This window comes from Lontra canadensis, unplaced genomic scaffold (assembly GCF_010015895.1).
Source record: "Lontra canadensis isolate GAN:19392208 unplaced genomic scaffold, GSC_riverotter_1.0 scaffold11, whole genome shotgun sequence".
In the NCBI taxonomy this organism is placed as follows: domain Eukaryota; kingdom Metazoa; phylum Chordata; class Mammalia; order Carnivora; family Mustelidae; genus Lontra; species Lontra canadensis.
Genome location: NW_022631005.1, coordinates 23,919,558 through 23,945,793, shown reverse-complemented (window position 1 = coordinate 23,945,793; position 26,236 = coordinate 23,919,558). Strand labels below are relative to the sequence as shown.

General features: G+C 35.3%; 1 protein-coding gene and 1 non-coding gene across 2 annotated transcripts in view; both read right to left on the bottom strand.

Annotated features, from left to right (window-relative positions):
* Positions 1 to 225: 225 nt before the first annotated feature.
* LOC116866974 lies at positions 226 to 318 on the bottom strand. The gene has a single exon (XR_004382535.1). It is a non-coding gene; the product is annotated as a small nucleolar SNORD12/SNORD106 (small nucleolar RNA).
* Positions 319 to 9,448: 9,130 nt separating this feature from the next.
* Positions 9,449 to 26,236, bottom strand: part of DARS1 (aspartyl-tRNA synthetase 1) — a 64,538-nt gene continuing 47,750 nt past the window's right edge. Inside the window, exons 8-16 of the mRNA XM_032856151.1 lie at positions 25,767 to 25,878; positions 24,546 to 24,680; positions 22,174 to 22,321; positions 18,320 to 18,466; positions 17,082 to 17,124; positions 15,213 to 15,293; positions 14,028 to 14,139; positions 13,761 to 13,832; positions 9,449 to 10,132 (exon numbers count right to left, since the gene is read on the bottom strand). Coding sequence (XP_032712042.1) covers positions 10,041 to 10,132; positions 13,761 to 13,832; positions 14,028 to 14,139; positions 15,213 to 15,293; positions 17,082 to 17,124; positions 18,320 to 18,466; positions 22,174 to 22,321; positions 24,546 to 24,680; positions 25,767 to 25,878 — 942 coding nt within the window. The 3' untranslated portion in view covers positions 9,449 to 10,040. The remainder of the gene's footprint in view (positions 10,133 to 13,760; positions 13,833 to 14,027; positions 14,140 to 15,212; positions 15,294 to 17,081; positions 17,125 to 18,319; positions 18,467 to 22,173; positions 22,322 to 24,545; positions 24,681 to 25,766; positions 25,879 to 26,236) is intronic.

The following is a 26,236-nucleotide window of genomic DNA, read 5'->3' as shown; positions in this document are numbered from 1 at the left end:
TATCAGTCTTGCTCCTTTGATTACGGGCCCTAACAATTAGAACATTCATGATTCATAGGAAAGGGTCAAAATATCATCACGAACAAGAGTTTGGAAGAAGTTTATTCCAAACCTCATGGATGACTTTCAGAAGTCAAACTTCACTGGAGGAAACAGCAAGAACTAGAATTAGAAATGGAATCTAAAGGTGGCTGAATTGCTGTTCTTCTTCTCCTCCCCCCCCTTTCCAATGTATCAGATAAAACACTGGCTAATGGTTCAGCTAGATTAACATGGTTAATCTGATGGGGAAAAAATTATGTCATCAGCTGCATTATTGCTTCTACTTTATGATAAAAATTTTATGGATGAAGAGTTCCTTCTTATGGATGAGCAAAGAAAGTGGTTTCTTGAGATGGAATCTATGCCTGCTGAAGATGCTTTGAAGGTTGTTGGAATGACAACAAAGAATTTAAAATATTACATTAATTTAGTTAAATAAAGCAGTGGCATGGTTTGAGAAGATTGTCTCCCAATTTTGAAAGAAGTTCAATTGTGGGTAAAATGCTATCAAATAGTGTCATATGCTACAGAGAAATTGTTCACAAAGGAGTCAATTGATGCAGCAAGTTTCATTATAGTTTAATTATGGGCAACTGCCACAGCCACCCCAACCTTTAGTAACCACCACTGTGATCAGAGAGCAGACAGTCAGCAGCTGTCAGACAAGACCCTCTACCAGCAAAAAGATTATGACTGGCTGAAGATGGTTAGCATTTTTTAGCACCAAAGAACTTTTATTTATTTATTTATTTTTTTAAAGAGAGAGAGAGAGAGAGAGCAAGCGGGGAGGGTCAGAGGGAGAGAGAAACTTTAGCAGACTTCTTGCTGACTTTGGAGCCTGATACAGGACTTGATGTCATAATGCAGACATCATGACCTGAGCTGAAACCGAGTTGGACTTTTTTTTTTTTTTTTAAAGATTTTATTTATTTATTTGACAGAGAGATCACAAGTAGATGGAGAGGCAGGCAGAGAGAGAGAGAGAGAGAGAGAGGGAAGCAGGCTCCCCGCCGAGCAGAGAGCCCGATGCGGGACTCGATCCCAGGACCCCGAGATCATGACCCGAGCTGAAGGCAGTGGCTCAACCCACTGAGCCACCCAGGCGCCCCGAAACTGAGTAGGATGTTTAACCAGCTGTGCCACCCAGGGGCCCCAGCAATAATGTACTTTTAAATTAAGGGATCCACATTTTTTTTTAGACATATTGCACACTTAACAGACTACAATATGGTATAAACATAACTTTTATATACACTGAGAAAACAAAAAAAGAAAACCCTCATTTGACTTGCTTTATTGAGATATTCACTTTATTTTGGTGGTCTGGAACTGATCTGCAGGATCACCAAGGTATGCCTCTAGTTAATTTGAAAACTATTTCTGTAAAGATTTAACTAAATTAGAAAAATGGATTAACTATTTCAGAAGCTGAAATAATTTATCAGTGTATGTCATCTACTTATTTTTAAAAGCACATAGGAGGGATAGGGTGGCTAGGTGATGGACATTGGGGAAGGTATGTGTTATGGTGAGTGCTGTGAATTGTTTAAGACTGATGATTCACAGACCTGTACCCTTGAAACAAATAATACATTATATGTTAATTAAAAAAAAAAAACACGTTGGGACACCTGGGTGGCTCAGTGGGTTAAGCCTCTGACTTCAGCTCAGGTCATGATCTCAGGGTCCTAGGATCGAGCCCCGCATTGGGTTCTCTGCTCAGGGGGGAGCCTGCTTCCCCTCCCCCCCACTCTCTGCCTGCCTCTCTACCTACTTGTGATCTCTTTCTCTCTCTCTGTCAAATAAATAAATAAAATAATTTTTAAAAAAAGCACACAGGAAAAAGGCATAGGGGTAAAAATGATGTTACTGGGTGTCTCTGGGGGGGCTCAGTCGTTAAATGTCTGTCTTTGGCTCAGGTCATGATCCCAGGGTCCTGGGATTGAGACATCAGGCTCCCTGCTTGGCGGGGAGACTGCTTCTCCCTCTCCCTCTGCCTGTTGCTACCCCTACTTGTGCTCTCTGTCAAATAAACAAATAAAATCTTTTAGAAAAATGATGTTACTGTTTATACCCTTTCAGACCTCTCTGAGTGCACACACATAGTTGGATATGTACATATAATTTTCCATAAACAGTGTGACATGGTATCTAGGTTACAGTCCTGATGGGAACCACAGGTATGCTTGAAGACAGTTTTGTCAAATGGTCATAGACAAAGGTTTGGGAAGCTTTAAAGAAAATAGAAAGGGATGGTGATGTACTCTAGAACTAGCAACTATAGGAAGTTATGATGACCTCTAGACCTAAGAGAGCAAAGAGACAGAGTAGTAACTGGAATCTAAGAAGAAGCTGTGGCTATATGGAAGGAGCTGTGACCTTCTGCTCAGCACAGGCTGTGGCCTTCAGAAGAGTAGAAATGGCTGAAACATGGCTCAACAGAGAAGGAAAATAAATATCCTGACCTTTCTCTTCTTCTCCCATTTGATCTCCTATTGATGCTTTCCAAAGACCGAATCCAGTTAGAAGCCATTGAGAAGGGTACTTGGTTGGTGAAGTCTATAGAAGTTGGCCTCCCCCGGCACACATCAGAGTGGAAAAAGGCAGAGAGTGGGGACAAGGAGGGAGGGGAAAAATGAATGCCCAGCTCACATACAGAACTTTCAATAACAATCACTATAAATATGTGTAGTCCTGGCTTTGCATGGTTCTGATATATACGACTCTCAGTTACCACTGTTTTGTTAAATTACACCAGTCTTCTAACAACATGGTTCAAATTCCAGTTATCATGGTATATTAACTTTGAGTAATTGCATAAAATACAACCTTCACTGCTAGCTCTCCAGTCCACAAACCATTCCACAAATAACAGATGTTCATCATGTTCAGTGATCAATCATCAGACTTCTTTCAAAGTCTGCCAGTGATTGGTCACTGCACGTTTTTAGTACATATAGACAGCAAAGTGTGTAACTGTGTTTCCTCCTTGTCTCCCACTAATGAACCCACATGACATTTTACAAAAGCAGATAATTGAAAGAGGGACCGGCTAAGAAAGATGAAAGTAAGGCAAAGAGGGACTCCTGGGTGGCTCACTTGGTTAAGCATATGCCTTTGGCTCAGCTCATGATCCCAGGGTCCTGGGATGGAGTCCCACATAGGGCTCCTTGCTCAGCGGGGAGACTGCTTCTCCCTCTGTCTGCCTCTCCCCCACACAAAGGAAAACAGAACTCCCTAAGTGAAATCATAATAGAAATGTACATGGAGTCATAAGAACAATAGCTGACCCTGGTGACACAGCCCTATTTGAGAAACTGCAGATATGCAGCCAGAGGAACTTAGTAAAAATGAACTTATTGACATAAACAAGGAAAGTAGTTGTGATTGAAGGGATGAAGATATCTCAGAGGAAGTGACAGCAACAAAATGCTTCACCTTTAAGGAACACTTGCGGATATTTCATGACACTACAAGTACAAAGGATAAAGTGTGGAAGGCTATCTGAACTTAGGAAGTAGTATGGTAGTTCACCAAAGCATAGGAGAGATGGTCACTCCTTACTGAAAGTTACTGGAAGTTATATGACTAGAAGAAGAGGAGCACTGTTCAAATTACTCTTGCTAAGTTTTCTTGCAAAGGAATAAAACAACTGAGTTCTCAGTATTGTAATGTTTTAAATTAAAACATACTAAATAAACATTAGTTTCCTATTTTTTGTTTGGCAAATTTGAAAGGTCATTGAATAATCCTAATTTCCCCCTTTTTTAACATTACTTTGCAATTTAGTTTGTATGGTTATTTTTAGGGTCCTATACAACTGTGCAAAGCAAGGACTGCCTATATTGTGTTTTCCAATGACTGATTAACATTCTATAACATAGACAATAGCATTATTTAATGGAATATTTTTTTGTATTTTTTCTACTGGTATAAACAATACTGCAATAAATATCCTTATAACATCTTTTTCTGTGCACCTGTATTCTTAGGAAAAATTCTAACAATAACGGGTCAGAGGCTATGCACCTTCACATTTTTTTTTAAAGATTTTGACATAAAATCCTTAAACATAAAATTAGTAAATATTAAGTGGACTATAAAAGTTAAGAATGTACATTATAGTCTCTAGAGCAACCACTAAAAAACAATACAAAGAAGTTCAATTAAAATACCAAAAGGAAAGTAAAATACTAAAAAAATATTTAAAATCATTAAAAAAAGGGCAGGAAAAACAGGAACAAAAACAGAGAAGGCAAGTAGGAAACATTAAATGGTAGATACAAATCTAACCATATAAACAACTACAATAAATCTTTTCAGACAAACTTTCCAATTAAAATATAGAGATTGTCATGGGGCGGGTGGCTCAGTGGGTTAAAGCTTCACCTTCAACTTGGGTCATGATTCTGGGGTTCTGGGATCGAGCCCTGCATTGGGCTCTCTGCTCAGCAGGGAGCCTGCTTCCCCCTCTCTCTCTGCCTGCCTCTCTGCCTACTTGTGATCTCTGTCTGTCAAATAAATAAATAAAATCTTAAAAAAAATCTTTATAAAAAAATGTAGAGATTGTCAGAATGTGTAAACAAGACCCAACTATATGCTGTCTGTAAGAAACCCACTAAACACAAATACAGGTGGGCTGAAGGTAAATGATGAGGAAAGATCTGTGCAAACAATAAGCACGGGGTGCCTGGGTGGCTCATTTAGTGTCTGCCTTTGGCTCAGGTCATGATCCCAGGGTACTAAGCTTGAGCCCCACACTAGGCTCCCTGCTAAGTGGGAAGCCTGCTTCTCCTTCTCCCAGTCTCCTTGCTTGTGTTCCCTCTCTTGCTGTCTCCCTGTCAGATAAATAAATAAATAAATAAATAAAATCTTAAAAAAAATAAGCACAAGAAGATGTTAACAGCTATAAGATCAGATCAAACAGATCTTAAGAGAGAGCCATACCACAGTTATAAAGTGACATTTCGTCAGCTAAAAGGGTAAATTCATCAGAAATATACAAAAATTGTAATAGTATTATATGCCTAATAACAGATACAAAGAGCTTCTAAATACTCAAATCAAAATTTTACATAATTAATAGGAGAAACAGAAAATTCCAAAATCTTCTTCCACTTTCTGCGATGGATGGGACTAGACAAAAAACCCAGCAAAGATGGAAGTTCTGAACAACACCATCAACACTATTTCTATCGTATACTCAACAAGGACAGAATATACATCTTTTCCAGAAACACACGGTTAGATTTACAGGTATGTGATGAACTAGTACATGGAACACCAAAAACTACAATAAATGCTGCAAGGGGAAATTGAAGACCTAAAAATAAATGGGATGATATTTCATATTCATAGATTAGAAGACTCAAACTGGTAAGATAGCAATTCTCAACTTGATCTATAGATCAATATAATCCAAATCAAAATCTTAGCAGACTTTTTGAAAAGAAATTGACATGATAGAAAAATTTAAATGAAAAGTCACAGGACTTAGAATAGGTAATCCTGAAAAAGAGGAACAAGACTGGAGGACTTAAACTCCCTGATTCAAGGTTTACTTAAAACTGCAAAAAGTAAGGCACTATAGTTGTGCAAGAATACACAATATTGGTCAATGGAATAGAACAGAGTTTAGAAATAGACCCACACCTATAGGGTTAACTCTTTTCTACAAAGGTGCTAAGGTCATTCTATAGGGAAAGGACAGTCTTCTCAACAAACAGTGCTTAATTAACTAAACATCAGTATGGGGGGTTGGGTGGGGGAAGAAACTTGACCCTGACAAATACCATATACAAAAATTAACTCAAAATGGATCATAGACCTAAATGTAAGAGCTCAAATTACTAAAATGATAGAAGAAAACATAAAACACTTGTGACATTGGCTGAGGCAGAGATTTTTTAAAGATTTTATTTATTTATTTGACAGAGAGATCACAAGTAGGCAGAGAGGCAGGCAGAGAGAGAGGAAGGGAAGCAGGCTCCCCGCTGAGCAGAGAGCCTGATGTGGGGCTCGATCCTAGGACCCTGGGATCATGACCTGAGCCGAAGGCAGAAGCTTTAACCCACTGAGCCACCCAAGCGCCCCTGAGGCAGAGATTTCTTAAAACAGATCGCAAGCACAACCATAAAATTAAAAACTTTTGCTCTCTGAAAGGTAGTTAAGAAAAAAAAGGCAAGCCACAGACTGGAAGAAACTAGCTGCCAAACATATATATCTGATCTGTCAGAGGACTCATATTCAGAATATATAGAGTTCTTATAACTCAAGTAGAAGAAAGTCAACCCAATAAAACAAACGGGCAAAAGCTATGAAGACACTTCCACAAAGATACAGATATAGACAATAAGCACATGAAAAGATGCTTAACATCACTAACCAGTAGGGAAATGCAAATTAGAGCCACAATGAGATACTACTATACAATCACTACAACAACTAAAATTAAAAAGCCTGATACTTCTAAGTGTTGGTGATGATGTGGAGCAGCTTGTTTTCATCCCCTGCTAGTAGAAATGCAAAATGGCACAGCTACTTTGGAAAACAGACTGGCAGTATCTTACAAAATTAAACATACACTTCCAGTATTACTCAGAAATTTCACTCCTAGGTTCGTACAAAAAAAAAAAAAAAGAAAAGAAAACATGTCCACACAAGACTTCCAATGTTCATAGGGGCATTATTTATTATATATTAAAATCTGGATACCACTTACATGTCTATCAACTGAATGGGTAAGTAAATTATGGCATATCTATTCTATGGAATACTATTGATCAATATAGAGAAACATATTGGGGCACCTGGGTGGCTCAGTCGGTTGAGCATCTGACTCTTGATTTCAGCTTAGGTCATGATCTCAGGGTTGTAATATTGAGCCCTGATTTTTTGCTGCACACTGGGTGTGGAGTGTGCTTAAGATTCTCTCCCCTTCTCCCCTTCTCCAAAACAAAAACAAAAACAAAAACTATTGGAACATGCAACATGGATGTATCTCAAAAACATAATGCTTAAAGAAAGAAATCAAGCACAAAAGACTATTATATCGTTCCATTTATATGGAATTCTAGAAAAGGCAAAACAATTGTAATTAAAGTAGATTTTTAGTTGCCAGAGGTGGAGACTGACTAGAAAGATGTACTATGGAACTTGCTACGGCAATGAAATGTTCTGCAGTTTGATTATGGTACAGCTTACTTCACTGTATAAAATCACCCAAATTAATAAAAATAACATATTTAAGGTAAGTGAATTTTTGTGTATATGTTAGCCAAGTTGAATTCAGTAGTACATATATACATAAGGTAGCATGTAGTCATCAAATACTATTTGTTCTAAAAAATATCAGGAATTTCTATTACTGTAATCTACCATATTCAAACTAAAAGAAAAAAATTGCAAATACAGAAAAAGTATTTGACAAATTCAACATTTATAACAGAACTCTTAACAAGTGGAATCTTCACTAACCTGACAAAAGGCATCTATTAAAAATCTACGGAAAATATCACACTTAATCTTGAGACTTTACAAGTATTTAAATTAAGTAACAACCAAGAAAAGCATGGCCCCATCACTGGTTTTACTCAACCTTCTACTTGAGGGCATAACTAATGTAATAAGTAAATGTAAGAATTAGAAGAGATGAAACTCCTTATCTGCCAGTCATTAGGTACCAAGCACTGTTATAAGGGTTTTAGGTGTCTTAAAACCCACAATAGTCTCATGAGATAGGATTATGCAAATGAGGAAAGTTGAGGATAAGCAAATCACCCAAAGTTATACAGCTAGTGAACAGCAAAATCAGGATGTGAATCTAGGCAGTAGAGCCACAGAATACACATCTTCTATTCCTGTGCCACCCTTCTTCATATCTGTCTACTTTGAAAATATAAGACAGTCAATACAATTTATAGATTCAGGTATGTTGCTGCACACACACAAAAATGTATTAAAAACTGGTAACTGATAGTGTTCTTATGCCTTAGTAACACACAATTAAAATGTTGGAAAAAATATACCATTCCCAGTAGAAAAAAAGTAGTAAGGTACTCCAGCATAAACTAAAAATCAAAGAACAATTTTCAAAGATAGTAAAGAGTACCAATATATTTAACAATTAAAAAAAATACCAAAAATGAAGAGTTATACAATGTTCATTCACTGGAAGACTATACAATGTTCATTCACTGGACTTTTTGATGCCAATCAAAATCCCAGAATAATATCAAATAAATCTGCAAATGATACTAGGTAATATTAATAGAAAGGTAAGTATTTAGTTAAAATATAAGAACATGAAAAAATTAAAAAAAAAACACTAAATTCATATAATAGTCACGACTATGGTAGGAAAGAATAGGATCAGAGTGGGTACACAGGCTACTTTGTTTCCACAATATCTTTTCCCCTAAAAAAAAGAAAATAAAGTACTTGAAAGCAAATATGACCATGTTAAGATTTGATAAAGCTGGGTGGCAAGTTCAGGGATAACCTTTTCATCATGATCTAATCTGGTTGGCATGTTTGGAATACTTCCTAATAAAAAAATTAGATAAAAAAAGATCATTATCAGGGGTGCCTGGTGGATCAGTTCATTAAGTGTAGGTCTTTGGCTCAGGTCATGATCCCAGAGTCCTGGGATCAGTCCCACATTGGGCTCCCTGCTTGGTGGGGAGTCTGCTTCTTCCTTCTGCCATTGCCAGCTCCACGTCCGCACCACCCCCTCCTCCTGCCCATGCTTGTGCTCTCTGGCTCTCTTTCCCCTGTCAAACAAACAAACAAACAAACAAACAAACATCATATAATTTTAAGACTTTACAGGCTTTATTTTGAAAGAAGCTGTTTCTATGAATCAGAGAATAGCTTTAGGCTATTTTATTTTAGGGCCTGGCAATTAATACAGAAAAAGATGGTTAGTAGTCTACTTATTCTTGGTGTAGCTTAAATTTATTAAAGAGTTTTGGAGTGCTTACTATACTCAAGATAGTTTGTAGGATACGAAGGAAAGATATAAAATTGCCAGTAGCATATAGAGGGAAAGTGTTCCTGACTGTAATTCTCACACAAAAGTTTCTTTTTGGTAGAGAAAATCAGAGTGCATTTTAGTGACATTCACTAAGTATTAGTACTAGTTAGAAATCAAACAAAATTCTGCAATATTTTTAAATCTATGTGAAATAAACTATTAAGCAACCCAAGCTTTCAGCTTTAAGAATGCTATCCTCTTATATCCATCTGAACTTATTGCTTGATATGAATACATATTATGACTATATCAGCTTTCATTTGTTTTTAGGCATTTACATAAACTAGTTGTGTACTTTTTCTTTTCCCAAATTATAAATGCCAAAAACCAGTTACAAAATCAGGCTGCAATGAAGTTATACAAAGACAACGATGACTAGCTTTAAAATTTTATTGAAATTCAAGTTAGAATTTAACAATTTAATATAGCATTACATTGAATATCTTCTAACCAGTATTCCCACCTGCTTTACATGATTTCTGGGCACAAATCTAAAGAACTGATACTTTCTGCCTAATTTTCCATGATATGCCAATTACACATTCATTAAAATCTCAGATACTTCCTTAAAATTTTCCTTATTTCAATGTCAGAATTTAAAAAAATAAGCTCAAATATTCAAGATTTAAGACATTAATATCATAGCCACTATAATATAGAAAAGAAAAAAACCTTATGCAATCTGAACTGTTTAAAATTGTTAACATTTATTGTAATACAATATGAATTTTTAACATAACCATATGAATTTTTAATTAAAATGTTCAACCATTTCCTACTGAAGCATGTCCAAAGTTATAAAAATCTTCTCTTTTAAAGTAATCTATAGTGAATTAATCCAAAGTAATTGTGGCACTTTGTTTAAGACGTTTACTCCACTGCATATTTCAAGTAGCTACTTAAAATCAGGGATAGCCTGACCAATAGCAGGTTACTGGAAAGAATAAAAAAAGTACGGCTTTCTTTAAGGAGTGAGTCGTTTGGGATCACGGGGGAACATTGAGGTCTGACGAACATTGTGCAGTCCCAAAAAAAGCATCGTCACTCGTTCCAACCCTGGGGGAAACAAAATAATAATTAATTCCTTTTCTGAAAACCTTTTAGGGTCTTACTTACTGAAATTACCAACAAAGTATCACAGATCAATAAAACACTTTCATTATTTTGAGTTTATTTAAGACGAACTGTTTTGGAACACCTCGGTGGCTTAGTTGGTTGAGCATCAGATTCTTGATGTCTGCTCAGGTCATGATCTCAGGGTTGTAGGATCCAACTTTGTACTGGGCTCTGGGCTGGACATGGAGCCTGCTTAGGATTTTTCTCCCTCTCCCTTTGCTCCCCCCATCCCATCCTTGTACACCTATGTAGACTCTCCCTATAAGATAACATAAATAAAATAAAAATAAAATAAAATAAAATAGACTGTTTTGGATCTGATTCAGAAACAAAAACAGAAATGATGCTATATGTGGAAAGGACAAAGTGAGGTATCCTTAGGTTGTCTGGATTCTCTGAACTACAAAAATCTTGTAAATGTCCCAAACTTATGATTTAAACAAACACAAAAAAGCCATTTTATAAGTCTATATGTGGGATGGGGTGCCTGGGTGGCTCAGTGGGTTAAAGCCTCTGCCTTTGGCTCAGGTCATGATCCCAGGGTCCTGGGATTGAGCCCCGCATCAGGCTCTCTGCTCAGCAGGGAGCCTGCCTCCCTCTCTTTCTCTCTGCCTACTTGTGATCTCTGTCAAATAAATAAATAAAATCTTAAAAAAAAATTTGTAAGCTCTATGTAGGGTGTCTGGGTGGCTCAGTAGGTTAAGTGTCCAACTTTTGATGTCGGCTCAGATTGTGATCTCAGGGTTGTGAAATCAAGCCTCACATCTGGCTCAGGTGCTGGGCATGGAGCCTGCTTAAGATTCTCTCTCTTCCTCTCTCCCTCCCCTCAAGCTCTCTCTTAAGGGGGAAAAAATATATATATATATATATGCGCACACCTTTATGTCTTCAAATAGGGCCAGAATCTTAATTATGTAGTCTAGGCCACTAATATGAGAGCCATAAACCTGTTCAAGAAGTTTACTAATAGAAATACCAGAAATTTACTGTAATTCAATAGATATGTAACATGGTGGTTCCTAGTATAAAAGACTCTAGGACACATTATTGTAGATGTTCTAAGTGGAAAAGAGACTGATTTTAACATGTGACTTAAATATTGTATTACTGGTAAGAATTAAGACCAAGTGTCACCTAAGAAACAGAGCAGAACTAGCAAATGAAACTTTGTGTGTGCAATTTATCTCTTTTACCCAAGTTGTATAAGACATGTATTACAGAAAAAAGGCAAGGTCAAAGAACATTTTTATAGCAATGACTGAATTTTAAAGGAATGTATTTAACTTCTGAAACAGAAATATAAATAAGAGAATTAACATTTTATTGCTATTCCTTACCAAAAAATCTGCAGATATTTGAACCTTGTATTACAGTAACCTAATACTAATCTTAAAATAAAAAGACCACATTCCATCTTCTCTTCAATCATTAATTACCAAAAAATTGGTACACCTCAGTGGTATTTGATAACCATTCAAATGTCCTCCACAAGTATGATTAAAATTTACAGTCAATCACAAAAATTTACAAAATATATAAAATGTACATTACTGAATACTTTTTTTTAAAAAAGATTTTATTTATTTATTTGACAGAGAGAGATCACAAGTAGACAGAGAGGCAGGCGGAGAGAGAGGGGGAAGCAGGCTCCCCACTGAGCAGAGAGCCTGATGCAGGGCTCGATCCCAGGACCCTGAGACCATGACCTGAGACGAAGGCTGAGGCTTTAACCCACTGAGCCACCCAGGCGCCCCAATTACCGAATACTTTAAGAGAAAATAATTGTGACTCTCCCATTAAAAATTATAAACTATATATCCAAAGTAGCACTGTTTGTAATAACAAAAGACTGGTATCAATTCACATGTCCATCAGTAAGCTGGTTAACAAGATTATGGTACACCAGTTCAATGGATCGATTCTACACAGTGTTAAAAAAAACAAACTGAAAAAGTCTTTAATAATTGATAAGGAACAAGATAAAAAATATAGTAAGTGACAAATGCAAGGTACTGAATGATTTATAGAGTATGCTATAATTTGTGTAAAAATATATTTTAAAAGTGTGTATTTTTACATATGCAAAGATTATTTTTGCAAAGGTTAAAAAAAACCTAGAAACAATAGTTTCCTAAAGAGAGGTAAATACATACTCTTCCATACTCTTTTAATTTGATAAATTTTAAAGTTTATTAACTATTCACCAACTTCCCCCTCAAACAACAAATATTTTAAAACTATAAATTCAGAATTCTTTAATTTTAATTTTATTTTTTAAAAAAATATTTTATTTAACAGACAGAGGTTACAAGTAGGCAGAGTGGCAGGCAGAGAAGAGAGGGGAAGCAGGCTCCCTGCTGAGCAGAGAGCCCAACATGGGGCTCGATCCTAGGACCCTGAGATCATGACCTGAACCAAAGGCAGAGGCTTAACCCAATGAGCCACCCAGGCTCCTCCAGAATTCTTTTAAGAGTCTCTGACAGAAATTGAGCTAAACATTTACCCTTTTATTTATTTATTTTTTAAAAGATTTATCCTTTTAAGTAATCTCTATACCTATTATGGGACTCGAACTCAACCCAAGGTCAGGAGCTGCATGCTGCACTGACTGAGCCAGCAAGGCACTCCTTACCCTTTTTCAATCACAGGGTGGTATCTTACATATATACTCTAGATGTGGTCCTGAAAGTCAATGAAATGTTATATTACAACAAAAAATTTAGCAGCAATCTGAGCTAACCTGAGGGAGAGCTTTAATTTGGGTTAATCAGAATGAACTCATGGATGCAGAGAGAAAACAGGATAGTTAATTTATAAGATATATATATTTTTTAAAGATTTTATTTATTTATTTGACAGACAGAGATCACAAGTAGGCAGAGAAGCAGGCAGAGAGAAAGGAGGAAGCAGGGTCCCCACTGAGCAGAGAGCCTGATGCGGGGGTCGATCCCAGGACCCTGGGATCATGACCTGAGCCAAAAGCAGAGGCTTTAACCCACTGAGCCACCCAGGAGCCCCAATTTATAAGATATTTTGCTTCTAAACTCTTTAGGGGGAAAAATGGCTAGAAATGTATTACAATATTTTATTTATTTATTTATTTATTTATTTATTTTTTAAAGATTTTATTTATTTATTTGACAGACAGAGATCACAAGTAGACGGAGAGTCAGGCAGAGAGAGAGAGGGAAGCAAGCAGGCTTCTTGCTGAGCAGAGAGCCCGATGCGGGACTCGATCCCAGGACCCTGAGATCATGACCTGAGCTGAAGGCAGCGGCTTAACCCACTGAGCCACCCAGGCGCCCCTGTATTACAATATTTTAGAACACACAAATTAGCTCTTCATTTTGGTCCTTTGAAATCAAATTTTCATTTAGCTACAACTCACTAAAGATTTGTTATAATTCAAATTTGTACTATACTTAGCATGGACTTATTTCTAAGCAGTAACAATTACAAAACTTAGTTTTTGGAATCTAATGAAGAAATTTAGTTAGAACTGAATCAACACTTTGCCAAATGAAATCTGGTATGGAAATATATTGTCATAATATTAAAATAATATTACCAATGCCTCCGCCGGCATGGGGAGGGGCTCCAAAGCGGAAGGAATCAATGTATGCCTTAATTTTCTCCAAATCTAGAAAAAACAAAAACAAACTCAAAAACCAAACACAATGTATCATCTTACTCAGTAACTTATAAAGATTAAAACAAATGATGTTTCTGAGAAGTCTTTAAAAGGTTTAAAATTGCTTTCACAATATACATTACTTTCCCAAATATGTTATTTGCTTTCACAACATACATTACTCTACCAAATGTTTTTATTTACCAATTCCATGATGTAAGGCTCGTTCTGTTAGCAGCTGAGGATCATGTATTCTTTGAGCTCCTGATAGTATTTCTTCTCCTCTCATGAACATGTCGTAAGAATTGGACTGTTTCTTCAAGAAAAACCAAACACACGAGAAAAGACCACTCTTGAAGTGACTGTCATTCTATTTCCATTACTCATAGGAGAAAAAAAAAATCTCTTCTGCACAAAGAACATGCCCATTTTTCCCTACAATTAATGATGCAATCTGCTCCAATGAACACAACTGTTTCTCTAAAACAAGGTTAAACTAGTGAGAGCTCAATAATAACTTCTTCTTCCCTCTATCATATTTTATGCTCCCCTTCTCCACCTTCCGATAACAAATCAGAGTACCATATCTAAACTTGCAAGAAGTAGTGCTGATTCTCATTTCACTTTATCATCTGAAACGTTTTTAGGTGTGATATGATTTTGGGTCATTTTTGGAACCTCAAATTATCAACAGGCGTTAGTCTTTTTAATTAAAAAAATTTTTTTTAAACATAAGTAAATAGAACATCAATTTACGATAGCTTAACCTATTCTCGTATCAGATTTTAAAGTTATTTTCCCTGTCTTTGGATAAACCAATGTTTCTCAAAGTATGATTCCTGGATCAGTAGCCTCAGAATTACCCAGAACTTATTAGAAATATAAATTCTCAAGCTCCCCCAAGACCAACTAATCAGAAAGTCTGGTAATGGGGCCCAGTCATCTGTGTTTTAAAAAGCCTCCCAAGTCATTCTGATGCACACTGAAGTTTGGGAACCATTGTAATGGAAAAACAGTAAAAGGCCACAAAACACAAATTAGATGAACTCCCAGGACATAATGTTGTTTCTTAGTTTAAAGTCAATGATAATATGACGTGTTAAAATCTGTATTTATTATTTATATGGCATTTCTTCTTCATAACTCTTCAAAAAATGATCCTTGAAAATGATTTTTAATGTAGGTTTTGACACTAGTTTTTTACAACACTCACATTTCACAGTATAATTTTTTACCTGAATTGACAGAAACTAGTAGTAATACATACAATGATGTCCTGTTAAAATCACAAGTTACTGATGAAAACCATTCCCATGGTATAATCTAACATAGTCACAATAAAGTTTTCCTTCTTTCCCCAAACAAAATACTTAAAATAAATTTACTTACAGGATTTCTTGGGTCAGGCATGGTATAGAAAGGTCTTACAGCCAATGGGTATTTATCAAGAATATAAAAGTCTGTATCATACTATAAAAAAAGATTAAATTTTTAAAAATTTTAACAAAAGTTAAAAGAAAGCTAACATTTTGACAATTAACTGTCCTTTTAAAAATAAGTTTTGTTCTTCAAAATTACTATAATTACATGGTATATACAATAAGTACTCTGCTTCTTTCAAGTAACATCTGTATCCTATAGTATTTTGCCATCACGTTATAAATTTCTCTAATACTTAAACTGTGGGAGCTATTGACAATTCAATCATACTTTAAATATTTATTTTCTTCTTTTTATTCTGGACACGTAATCTCTTTCCAATTTCTTCCCAACTGAAAACTTTGCTGCAATAAACTTTGAATTTCGTTTCTTTTCTTTGCTAATCTAATTCATTTACTCTTTCAGATGCAATTTGTTACCTTTCTGTTAAATTATCCTAAATCTCCTTGGGTTTCACAAAAACTACATTACATCTATAAATTATTTTAGGAAAAACTGACATCTTTTCCAATATTCATCTTTCCCAAAACCTTGATTATTTTCCCAGTAACTTAAATTTTCATGCAGGCATCTAAAAGAAATTTGGTAGTTTTCTTCATATGAGAACTGTAACTGAGATAAATAACATTTACATGAAATTATGGCATTTTTTTTTACAAAGAATAGTTACTATATGACCCTGATTTAATTACAAAGAAACCAATCAAATTTCAACTGCTTTGATGTTAAACATTTTTGCTAAAACTCAAACATAGAGGGAATGTCAACAGAGATGACAAACTGGGCTCTGCTCTTCTGAAACAGCATTTTATTTTTTATTTACTTATTTATTTATTTAAAGATTTTATTTATTTATTTGTCAGAGAGAGAGGAGCTAGAGAGAGCACAGGCAGAGTGGCAGGCAGAGGCAGAGGGAGAAGCAGGCTCCCTGTCAAGCAAGGAGCCCGATGTGGGACTTGATCCCAGGACGTTGGGATCATGACCTGAGCTGAAGGCAGCTGCTTAACCAACTGAGCCACCCAGGCATCCCTGAAACAGCATTTTAAAGGTATAAACTCCACACTGCAATTTCAGAAATACATTAGCTCCCCAGTCAATTTTAAGTGCAGCCAGCAGGAGGAGCTCAAGGACTGTTTTCATTTACACATGTCTTCTTTAATTTCCTGGAAGACCACACTAAATTCAACTTTTATATTCTTTGGAGTTTTAGAAAATGAGACAGGAAAGCAGCTTTCAAAAAAGAGGGCAAAAAGAAACTCATTCACCTTCAAGTCTCATGAGTTATCGGGGGTACTCAGGGAAGGCCATTTCTAAATAATTTCAAATCATCTTGAGATTGTTTCTGACTAATCTGACAGTCTGATACAGATACCACTTTTATTTTTTATTTATTTATGTTTTTAAAAGATTTTATTTATTTCTGATAGAGAGACAGCGAAAGAGGGAACACAAGCAAGCGGAGTGGGAGAGCAGCAGCAGTCTCACCTCTGAGCAGGGAGCCCGATGTCGGGCTGGATCCCAGGACCCTGGGAAGATGACCAGAGCCAAAGGCAGATGCCTAAAGACTGAGCCATCCAGGCACCACCAGGTATCACTTCTAGAGGGACTTCAGTACAACTCAGTGCAAAAAAAAGATACTGAGCTAATCAAACTGACTGAGCAAAGCCTGTCTAAATATTTTTTATTTTTCCAAGAATTGAAAAAAAGTCTTCCCTGCGGTTTTTTATTCAGGAAGACTGTTCCTACTGCAACTGTTCTTTAGTACCAGAATATGTTTCAGATTTAGAAAAAGAAATCCAGCATGAACAAGAGTCCTACCTTTTCCTTTACCAAACGACCCAACAGTTTTTCATTTGGTGTACTGAAAAATAAAAACAAAACCCCTCATGAAATTAGGTGTTTGAAGATCAAATAGCAACTTAAGAAGTTTTAAGTGAATAAGGCCCCTCTCATTTGAGGTTCTCAAAGGATAAAAATTTGGCCAATACATTGTTGTCTATCCTCCTTTTATAAAAGGCAAGTACAGTGACAACATTTAGGAGGTACTGCTCAAAAACACTTAAATAAAATAATAAACAGATGTAGCAATTCATAGATTCAGAAATAACATGGATGATATAATTTCCTACAATTATATATAAAGTTCACTATAGCAAATAGGCTATTTTTGCCATTAAGTAGCTCTACTTCAAGATGGTTTCTCCTTTTGTTACTATTTATCAAAGGTTTATAAAATAAAAATCAGTATTTCCAAGTCTTTAAAATGTAATAGTGTTTTTATAGCTGAGAGGCTGTTACTTATCTTCTATCTTAGGTAAGAACAACTGCTAAAATACTTAAGAAAATACTGCTCAGCTTAAAATAATTATAGAATGTATAGTTTTAATTGCCTTGAAAATGTAATCTAACAATGAAGGAGATGCTTAAAAAGAGCCTTAAGAAAGACAATAACCACTCCTTTCAATCCTATTTCCATACAAATTATTGCAAGTACTTAAATATTTTAAAATGTTAAATATTTTAAGAACCTTGGAGAAAAATATAAGTACCATAGATAGTAGTTTATTAAACCACATAGTTTATTCAAAATTATAAGCTATTTTTAGGATCTGAATTTAGATAACATAATACTATATAACAAAGAACAGATATTTTTATAACTTTGGAGATATTAATTTTATGTCCCAATCCTGTGTGGGAATGGATTAAGACTGCTTTCTACCCTCTCAAACACCACTGATTTAGAAAGAGAAGTAACATATTAGATGATAAAAATCACAGGCCAAAGTCCCTATATATTCTTTAGAGTGTTACAAATATGGGGGTGTGATAGGATAAAAAATGGTGTTTAGAGACAAAACTATCAAAGCTCAGGCAAACCACATTAAACATAGTGTTTTATTTCAGACCACACATTAAACAAAACAGCATCATACACCAAAGTTAATGAAACTGAAGCTTATCATCTGGGTGGAAAAAAATCATCATTCATTAATATACTCATTCATTCATACCTTAAACCCAATCACTAAAGTTAAAAAATCACAAAGTCAAACCTCAGATCTTCTTCATCTCCCATTTCGATTCCAGCTTCCCTAAGCATAGCCAATGCTTCACAGTACTCAAGTCTTAAAGTTGGTTCCAAAAATTTGAATGGTTCACATGGGAATTGTTTATTCACTGTCTGAATTTCAGTTTGAAACCTATTTGTACAATGATAGAGTTAAAAAAAGAAGTGTCGTGTTTTCCCCACAAGGGGTCACTGTGGCAATATATAAACATAATTTTTAAGAAAAATTTTACTAATACAAGTGAAGTAATGAGCAGATAGCTTTATTCTTCTACAAGTTGATATCCTTTTTTTTCAAACAAAGAAATAACATTTTTAACATTTCATAGGAATCACTGTATTCCTGTGCAATGATGAGGAAAGGGCAATCTGAGTAGCTTCAGGAGTGGCAGCAGCTCCATGATCAACCAAGTGCCTTTTTCAGCTGAGCCACTCAGCCCCACAGACCCTCCTAGGTATCTGGTGAACCCATTCTCTAATGGGGCTGACATGGACCCAAGAGTCTACTTTACATTCTATTAGTTCTATGTGTTCCCCTGATAACAATTTTGAAATTCAGAAGTAACTCAAAAGGAAATACTTTTATTTAATATTTATTTAAGTTTTTAGAGGGAGGAGGAGCAGAGGGAAGGAGAGAAGGAGGATCTCAAGCAAGCTCCGTGCTCACTACCAATCCCGATACAGGGCTCAACCTCACAACCCTGAGATCATGACCAGACCCAAAATCAAGAGCTGGATGCTTAACCAACTGAGCAACCCAGGCGCTCCTAAAAGGAAATGCTTTTAAAGAGAGTTGTTTTGTGTAAAATCAGCCTCAATACAAAAATCCCCTTAGAGACTTTCAGGCTCTTCCATAGTAGTAGAAACAGCTAAGAAAAAATATCTGGTAGGTATTGAGTACCTATCCATGTCACATAAAATCATTCTTTGAAACAGTGTATGCACTAGGAAAAAGTGTTATCAAGAAATTATTTACATTAGAAATGAAATTTAAATACTCAAAGTATTTAACACATTTCTTAGTCTCCTCTTGTTTTGTCACCACAGTGTCATTAAAGTATTAAAAACTTTGTAACTCCTATCAGTTAACACTGTTAGTAATATAAAATACCCATTTGAAGAAGTATTAAAAATAACTTTTTAATCCTTTAACACTTGTTATCCTCAATATAGACCGAATTAATGAATATGCTTTCTCTTCCCCCATTCCCATTATATTCTTTTTTTTTTTAATTTTTAATTTTTATTTATTTATTTGACAGAGAGATCACAAGTAGAGAGGCAGGCAGAGAGAAAGGAGAAGCAGGCCCCCTGCCGAGCAGAGAGCCCGATGTGGGGCTCGATCTCAGGACCCTGAGATCATGACCTGAGCTGAAGGCAGAGGCTTAACCACTGAGCCACCCAGGTGCCCCTCCCATTATATTCTAAGTCTGTGAGTGCCAATCTCCCATTTGAATAACTACTATAGTACAGTGTCTAGCCTTCAAACAGCAGGCACAAGACACATGTTTACTGTATTGAATTGTGGAAGATTATTTTTTTAGTAAGATTTAAAAAGAATTATTTTTGCCACTTATGGATGAAATGATAGCTGGGATTTGCTTCAAAATAACAGGGGGTGGCAGAAATGTGTAAACAAAATTGGCCATGAGTTAACAATGGTTGAAAGTGGGTGAGGAGTACCTGGGGTTCATTAGGCTAGTCTCTTTTTTGTATGTGTCTTGAAATTTTACTTTATTAATAGAATTGAAAAGGTATGTTTATATTCCATGAAAACAGTAGAAATTAAAACATTATCATTTCCTGATTAATCTTAAACACTTTCATGAGAGCAATAAAGCTTAGCCATTGGTTTATTCAAATCTTGATGTAAGAAGCGTTAAGAAGATCCCAATAACTGATTTCTAAATTGCCTTTCTTTGCTTTGGATATTCATCTAATCATGTCAGTATTTTAAAATACACTTGTCTATTATTCTTCTATGAGAGATAAGTACTAAGGATAAACTTCAGAGGTATCATGACACATGCCAGATAACCCAACTTACAACTGAAAGAAACTTAAAATTCCTAAATGACTTACAGAATATAAAAAGAAGGTTTTTGGGGCACCTGGGTGGCACAGTAGGTTAGGCCTCTGCCGTCAGCTCAGGTCATGATCTCAGGGTCCTGGGATCCAGCCCCACATCAGGCTCTCTGCTTGGCAGGGAGTCTGCTTCCTGCCCCCAATCCTGCCTCTCTGCCTACTTGTGATCTCTCTGTCAAATAAATAAAATCTTAAAAAAAAAAAAAAAAAAGGCTTTTATTTCTAGGTTGCCACCTTAAATATACTTGAAAAAGTCCAGTGATGATGGTGTTTGAATCTCTAATTTGTAAACAAAGATTTGATTAATCCCAAGGGTCCAATTAATGCTTGATCTGTTATTACAAAAACCGAATTAGAAATTTCATATCCCAATATTATAGAGTAGATATCAATACACAAAATAAATGGGCTTCAGAAACTTTTTTGAATTATAAATGTGAAAAGAAAATGAGAAAAGCTCTGCTCTTTCACTGTAGTTTCAAAGGGTATTTTATTTTATAAGGAAATATTAGTTGTTCTATAGACTATCTGAATGAAAGCTGCTTAAAATAAATGTTATTGAAATGTTTCAGAGAACAAAAGTTTAACACATTTTATTTTTATTTATTTTTTAAGATTTTTTTTTTAAAATTTATTTATTTGACAGAGATCACAAGTATGTAGAGAGGCAGGCAGAGAGAGAGAGAGAGGGGGGAGGAAGCAGGCTCCCTGCTGAGCAGAGAGCCCGATTCGGGGCTTGATCCCAGGACCCTGGGATCATGACCTGAGCTGAAGGCAGAGGCTTTAACCCACTGAGCCACCCAGGCGCCCCCAGAGAACAAAAGTTTAAAAAAAAGGCTATCTACAATTAGCTAGTCATCAATGTACCAATGCAATGCAGAGAATGCTTGGAAAATATCAGTCCTTATGCTATAAGATCTTTGTAAGATCAAAGATTAATTTCTGTGTCCTTGAAATTACTCATTAGACTTGCAATGGAGTAAATAAGATTCACAGTATTTCTGAACTCTTTTTAAATATCAATGAAGCATATCCAAATACATCAACAATTTAAGAGTTTAACAATTTAACAATTCAAATATAGCTCTCTGTCAGTTATCAAAGTGCTAGACAAATCTACTACAGCTTACTTAATATTTAAGTACTGTCTCGAGTATGGAGAAAGGAAAAAAGACTCTCTTGATCCTACTTAACTTATCATCCATTTTCTTTTCCTATTTTCTCTGTGTTAAACATCATCACAAGTAAACAACTTTCAATGACCTTGAAGGGAGAAACTATTTGCCAGTTTAGAGGTTGTACCTAATGTGAACATTTTACATAATTCAATTTTCTGAACATCCTGAACATGTCTAATAATTTTCTGCAAAATTCTTATCACCACATTATTACCACTACCAGTTTAATAATAAACTGCTATAAAAGTAACATAGGCTCTATTTCTTTCAGACATTCAGAATATAACATAAAGGAAAAAAATATAGTTAGGTTGGTTCACAATCTGGTAAACTTCCCCACCAAAATAAGGTTAACTAGCTGAAGTCCCAACTGACTTGGATCCAGAAGTACTATTTTTGGTATTCATTTTTTCACTAATTAACTATTGATCATCTACGTGGCAAGTCCTCTATGCCATACATATATGTATGTTCAATATAAACTTAGTTTTACATGTTTCAATTCAAGAATTATTTTGAAGAACCCAAACTGATTAGACATTAAGTCCATCTAGGGATATATATTATTTGTTTTTACCTTTTTTGGAGTCCTTTGAATATTTGTACTAAGGTGTCAGCAATTTCTTCCACAACTTCATGGTAATGGTAATTAAAAGCCATTTCAATGTCCAAACCAACAAATTCAGTTAGATGTCTGTGGGTATTTGAGTCTTCAGCTCTGAATACTGTAACATTATTAAAAGAAATAAATAGTAAATGGTGTTTTAAAGTTTTGGAAAAATTGGGACTTAAGTACAAAATTTTATTTACTAGTACTCAAATGGTATTATTTTCTTTATTATAGGATTCTTGAAAGACTTGATAAACCATATATTTCAGCATTTTCTTGGACAGCAAGCTCATTGCCAACTCCTACAGTCACGCAATTAAAGCTGTAACAAATGTATATTAATAAGCAAGGCTTTGAAGAATCCTAAGGGAATGCAAGATCCTGAAGTGTCTTCTCAATAATTAAAAATAGGTTCAATATAGTGAGTTCTTCTCAATTTTATTAAAACTTAAGCTAAATGAAATCTGTACCAGTGAAGTAACATTATATATTCCAGCCATTACCTCTGTCCAGCTCTTACTGTCCTTACTGCACTTTCCACTTTTTCCAGTCTTCCTGACTCTAGCTCTGCTCCATCTTTCATATCACTTTAAGATCAAGATTCCTACAACACATCCTTGCTCAGTAATTAACTAATTAACTACTGATCATCAGTGGTTCCCAAATGGCACTGCAACAGAATATAAAATGACAAAAAATCTAAAGCTTTTATGCTTTCATATTTAATATTACCCTTTATTTTCCATTTCTTCTTAACACTATGTAGTCTTACTTTTATTTTCTCCCATGATCTTCACTTATTCTGCTTCTGCTGACTAGAGTGCCATTTTTTTTTGTAGTGTGTATCTCCTACTCTGTTCTTAAACCCACTTCAGTTTGCGTTTATGGTAACTCTAGCAAATTCCATCTTCTCCCTCTTTTTACACTATCTATACTACATAATTAACACCAATCTGCTGATTGTGCAGCACAATCAGATTATTTGCTGTGACAATCAGTTGATTATTACTTGCAACTGCTATATATATGCATGTCTTATTCTGTCTTGGGAGAAGGGACAATGTTTATTACCTTGTCACTCAAAACATGGTCTACAAATTGGCAGCATACCTGGGAGCTTGTGAGAACTGCAGAATCTCAAGCCTCCCTTCAGACCTACTGGTCAGAATCTGCATTTTAACAAGATCCTCAAGTGATTCATGCACACATTAACATTTGAGAAGTGCTGGTTGATTTTTCTTTTATGTACATGTTATCTAGCACAAGGCTATGTATGCAGTAGGCATTCAACAAATTAGTTAATAAATTCAGAAAATTAACACAATTAATGCTCTCGCCAGTTTCTCTAACAGCAGGCATTTATTCTTTTTCAGCTACAAAAAGCTTACATATATAAAATAACTTGGTAAGTTTTACAGAATGAAGCAAAGCTTGTTTTTGCTTATAGTCAGCTTCATTAAAGAATTTACCACATGTGTCCATGCTTAACTTTTAATTTCTAATGGACTTTAGCATATTCTCAATACTAAGAACAGTACAAACAGTAATAGTAAAACAAAACAGCTTTAAAATAAAATTAGAAGCAAAGTACACAGAGGTACATTTGTAAACTTGTAAGAGTAGTAAGGGGCTATCAAGGACAACAAAATACATCATTTGTAAGATTGCAACTACTTGTTCTTTCCTGTTCATGGAGAGTTAAAAGGCAAGTCCAAACAGGAGCTAATTCTGTTCTTTTTTTTTAATTTATTTTTTTGAGATTTTATTTATTTGACAGATCACAAGTAGGCAGAAAGTTGGGTGGTGGCGGGGGCAGAGGGAAGCAGGTTCCCTGCTGAGCAGAGAGTCCGATACAGGACTCGACCCCAGAACCCTGAGATCATGACCTGAGCTGAAGGCAGACGCTTTAACCCACTGAACCACCCAAGTGCCCCAGCTAATTCTGTTCTAATTATACTGAAATAATAATAAATAATACACTCAGGTATATTTCAGAGGGTATTCATATTCAAAGCATGCATTTTTAAAAAATGAGTTATTCCCAAGGTAAACATTTTCTTCAGCAATCTTCTGTAGGAATATAAAATGCTTATGAATCTATCCACATAAATGATATTCAACTACTTCTTAACTACTGAGCATACAATTTTTTAATTTTTATTTTAGGAAATGTCTACCCAACCACATTGTCATTTTTACCTAAAAGTCAAGTGTTTATACAGCCAATATATGAAAGGATTTAAACTTCCAGAATGTGTGAATGTAAAATGTGTTCTTAAAACCATAACTATGGTACAATCAATAAAATTTTGAGAAAATCCTAACCACCAAAACCTTACCTGGTCCAATACAGAAAACCTTCTCAAAATCAGCACAAATACACATTTGCTTGTATAGCTGTGGGGACTGGGCCAGATATGCATTGTTTTTAAAATATGACACAGTAAATACATTGGCTCCTCCTTCACTGGCAGCTGAAATGTAAACATTTATGCTATTATAACCAACTGCAAGTTTATCAATGCAAATTTCTAATAAAAATAGTTCATACTTTTAAGTATTTCATGTAAAAATTTTTTTTCAGAGAAACCACAGTCTATATATGCCTTATACCTGATTCTAAACCGTTTATATTTAGGACAGATTTACTTCTTTGGCTGTACCTTCACTTTACATCATCAGATATACACACACCTTTTCTGCATCAATTTCGAATCTATTAAAGCTACTTTGGAGTTGTAAACATTTTTTTCAAAAAGGAAATGATATTCTTATTGATCTTTCTAAGTATCAAGAATGCAATGTTCAATTCTTGATTTATAATTAAATGCCACTTGTAACACATTTTTTAGTGTTATTTAAGCAACTCCAAAAAGGATAAAATGATTAAAATAAGGTTCTCATATAAGAATGAGAATTAATGAGATTTTCCCACTTGTAGTAGTTAGTAATATTACAATGCAGTATACACAAAACAAAATTGCAATACCAATTTAGAGAGAAACCTATATAATGAAAGTAGTTTGTGGTGCAACTTACATAATAATAATCTTGCTTCATGTGTTACTGCCTTATTTTATAATCACTATCACATAATGACTTCTGAAACAAGGAGATGCTGTATTATTGATGTCAGTGATATGTGCTGCACAGTCTTCCAAATAAAAAGTCTCATGGATAAACCTTAAGGGACAGTTGGGATTCTCAAATTAAAAAAAAATTAATGAGGAAATTGAGAGGCAGTGCAGGGGGCTGGTGTGGGGGTAGGGAAGGAAACAATGAAACAAGATGGGATCGGGAGGGAGACAAACCATAAGAGACTCTTAATCTCACAAAACAGAGGGTTGCTGAGGGGTTGGGGGTAAGATAGGGTGGTCTGGGTTATGGGCACTGGGGAGGGTATGTGCTATGGTGAGTGCTGTGAAATGTGTAAGCCTGATGATTCACAGACCTGTACCCCTAGGGCAAATAATACATTATATGTTAATTAAAAAATAGTAAACAATTTGGGAGAAAGCAAATTTATTTTTAAAAATTAAGAGAAATGTCTTAAAGCATACCTGAGATAATTTTAGGAGTTTGGATTTCCACAAAACCCTTGTTAATTAAAGTTTCACGGAAAAGATGGCAGATGCCAGACTGGAGATGGAAGACTGCCTGACTTGTTGATGTCTAAAAGAGAATAATAAAATCTAATGAAATAAATTTGACACATTAACTGAGATGGAGTATTTTCTAATCAGGCCACCTGCCTGGAAGGTTCACAGAGAAAACAGTTCATTATATGAAAGAAAAGTTAGGTTATATGACAATTAGTATAAGGATATATCTTGGAATTTTTCCTATTATAGGAGAATGGCAATTTTGCTCTTTAAAATCTCTGACATCTCCAACTCGACTTTGCTGAGCCTATAAAAGATTAGAGAGTAGTTTAGATATAAACTAAGATGCTTAAAAAAGATTTTAAGTACACAATAGTCTCCAAAATGTACAAAGCAGGGGTTAAAAATGTGAATGCTTAGGGGTACCT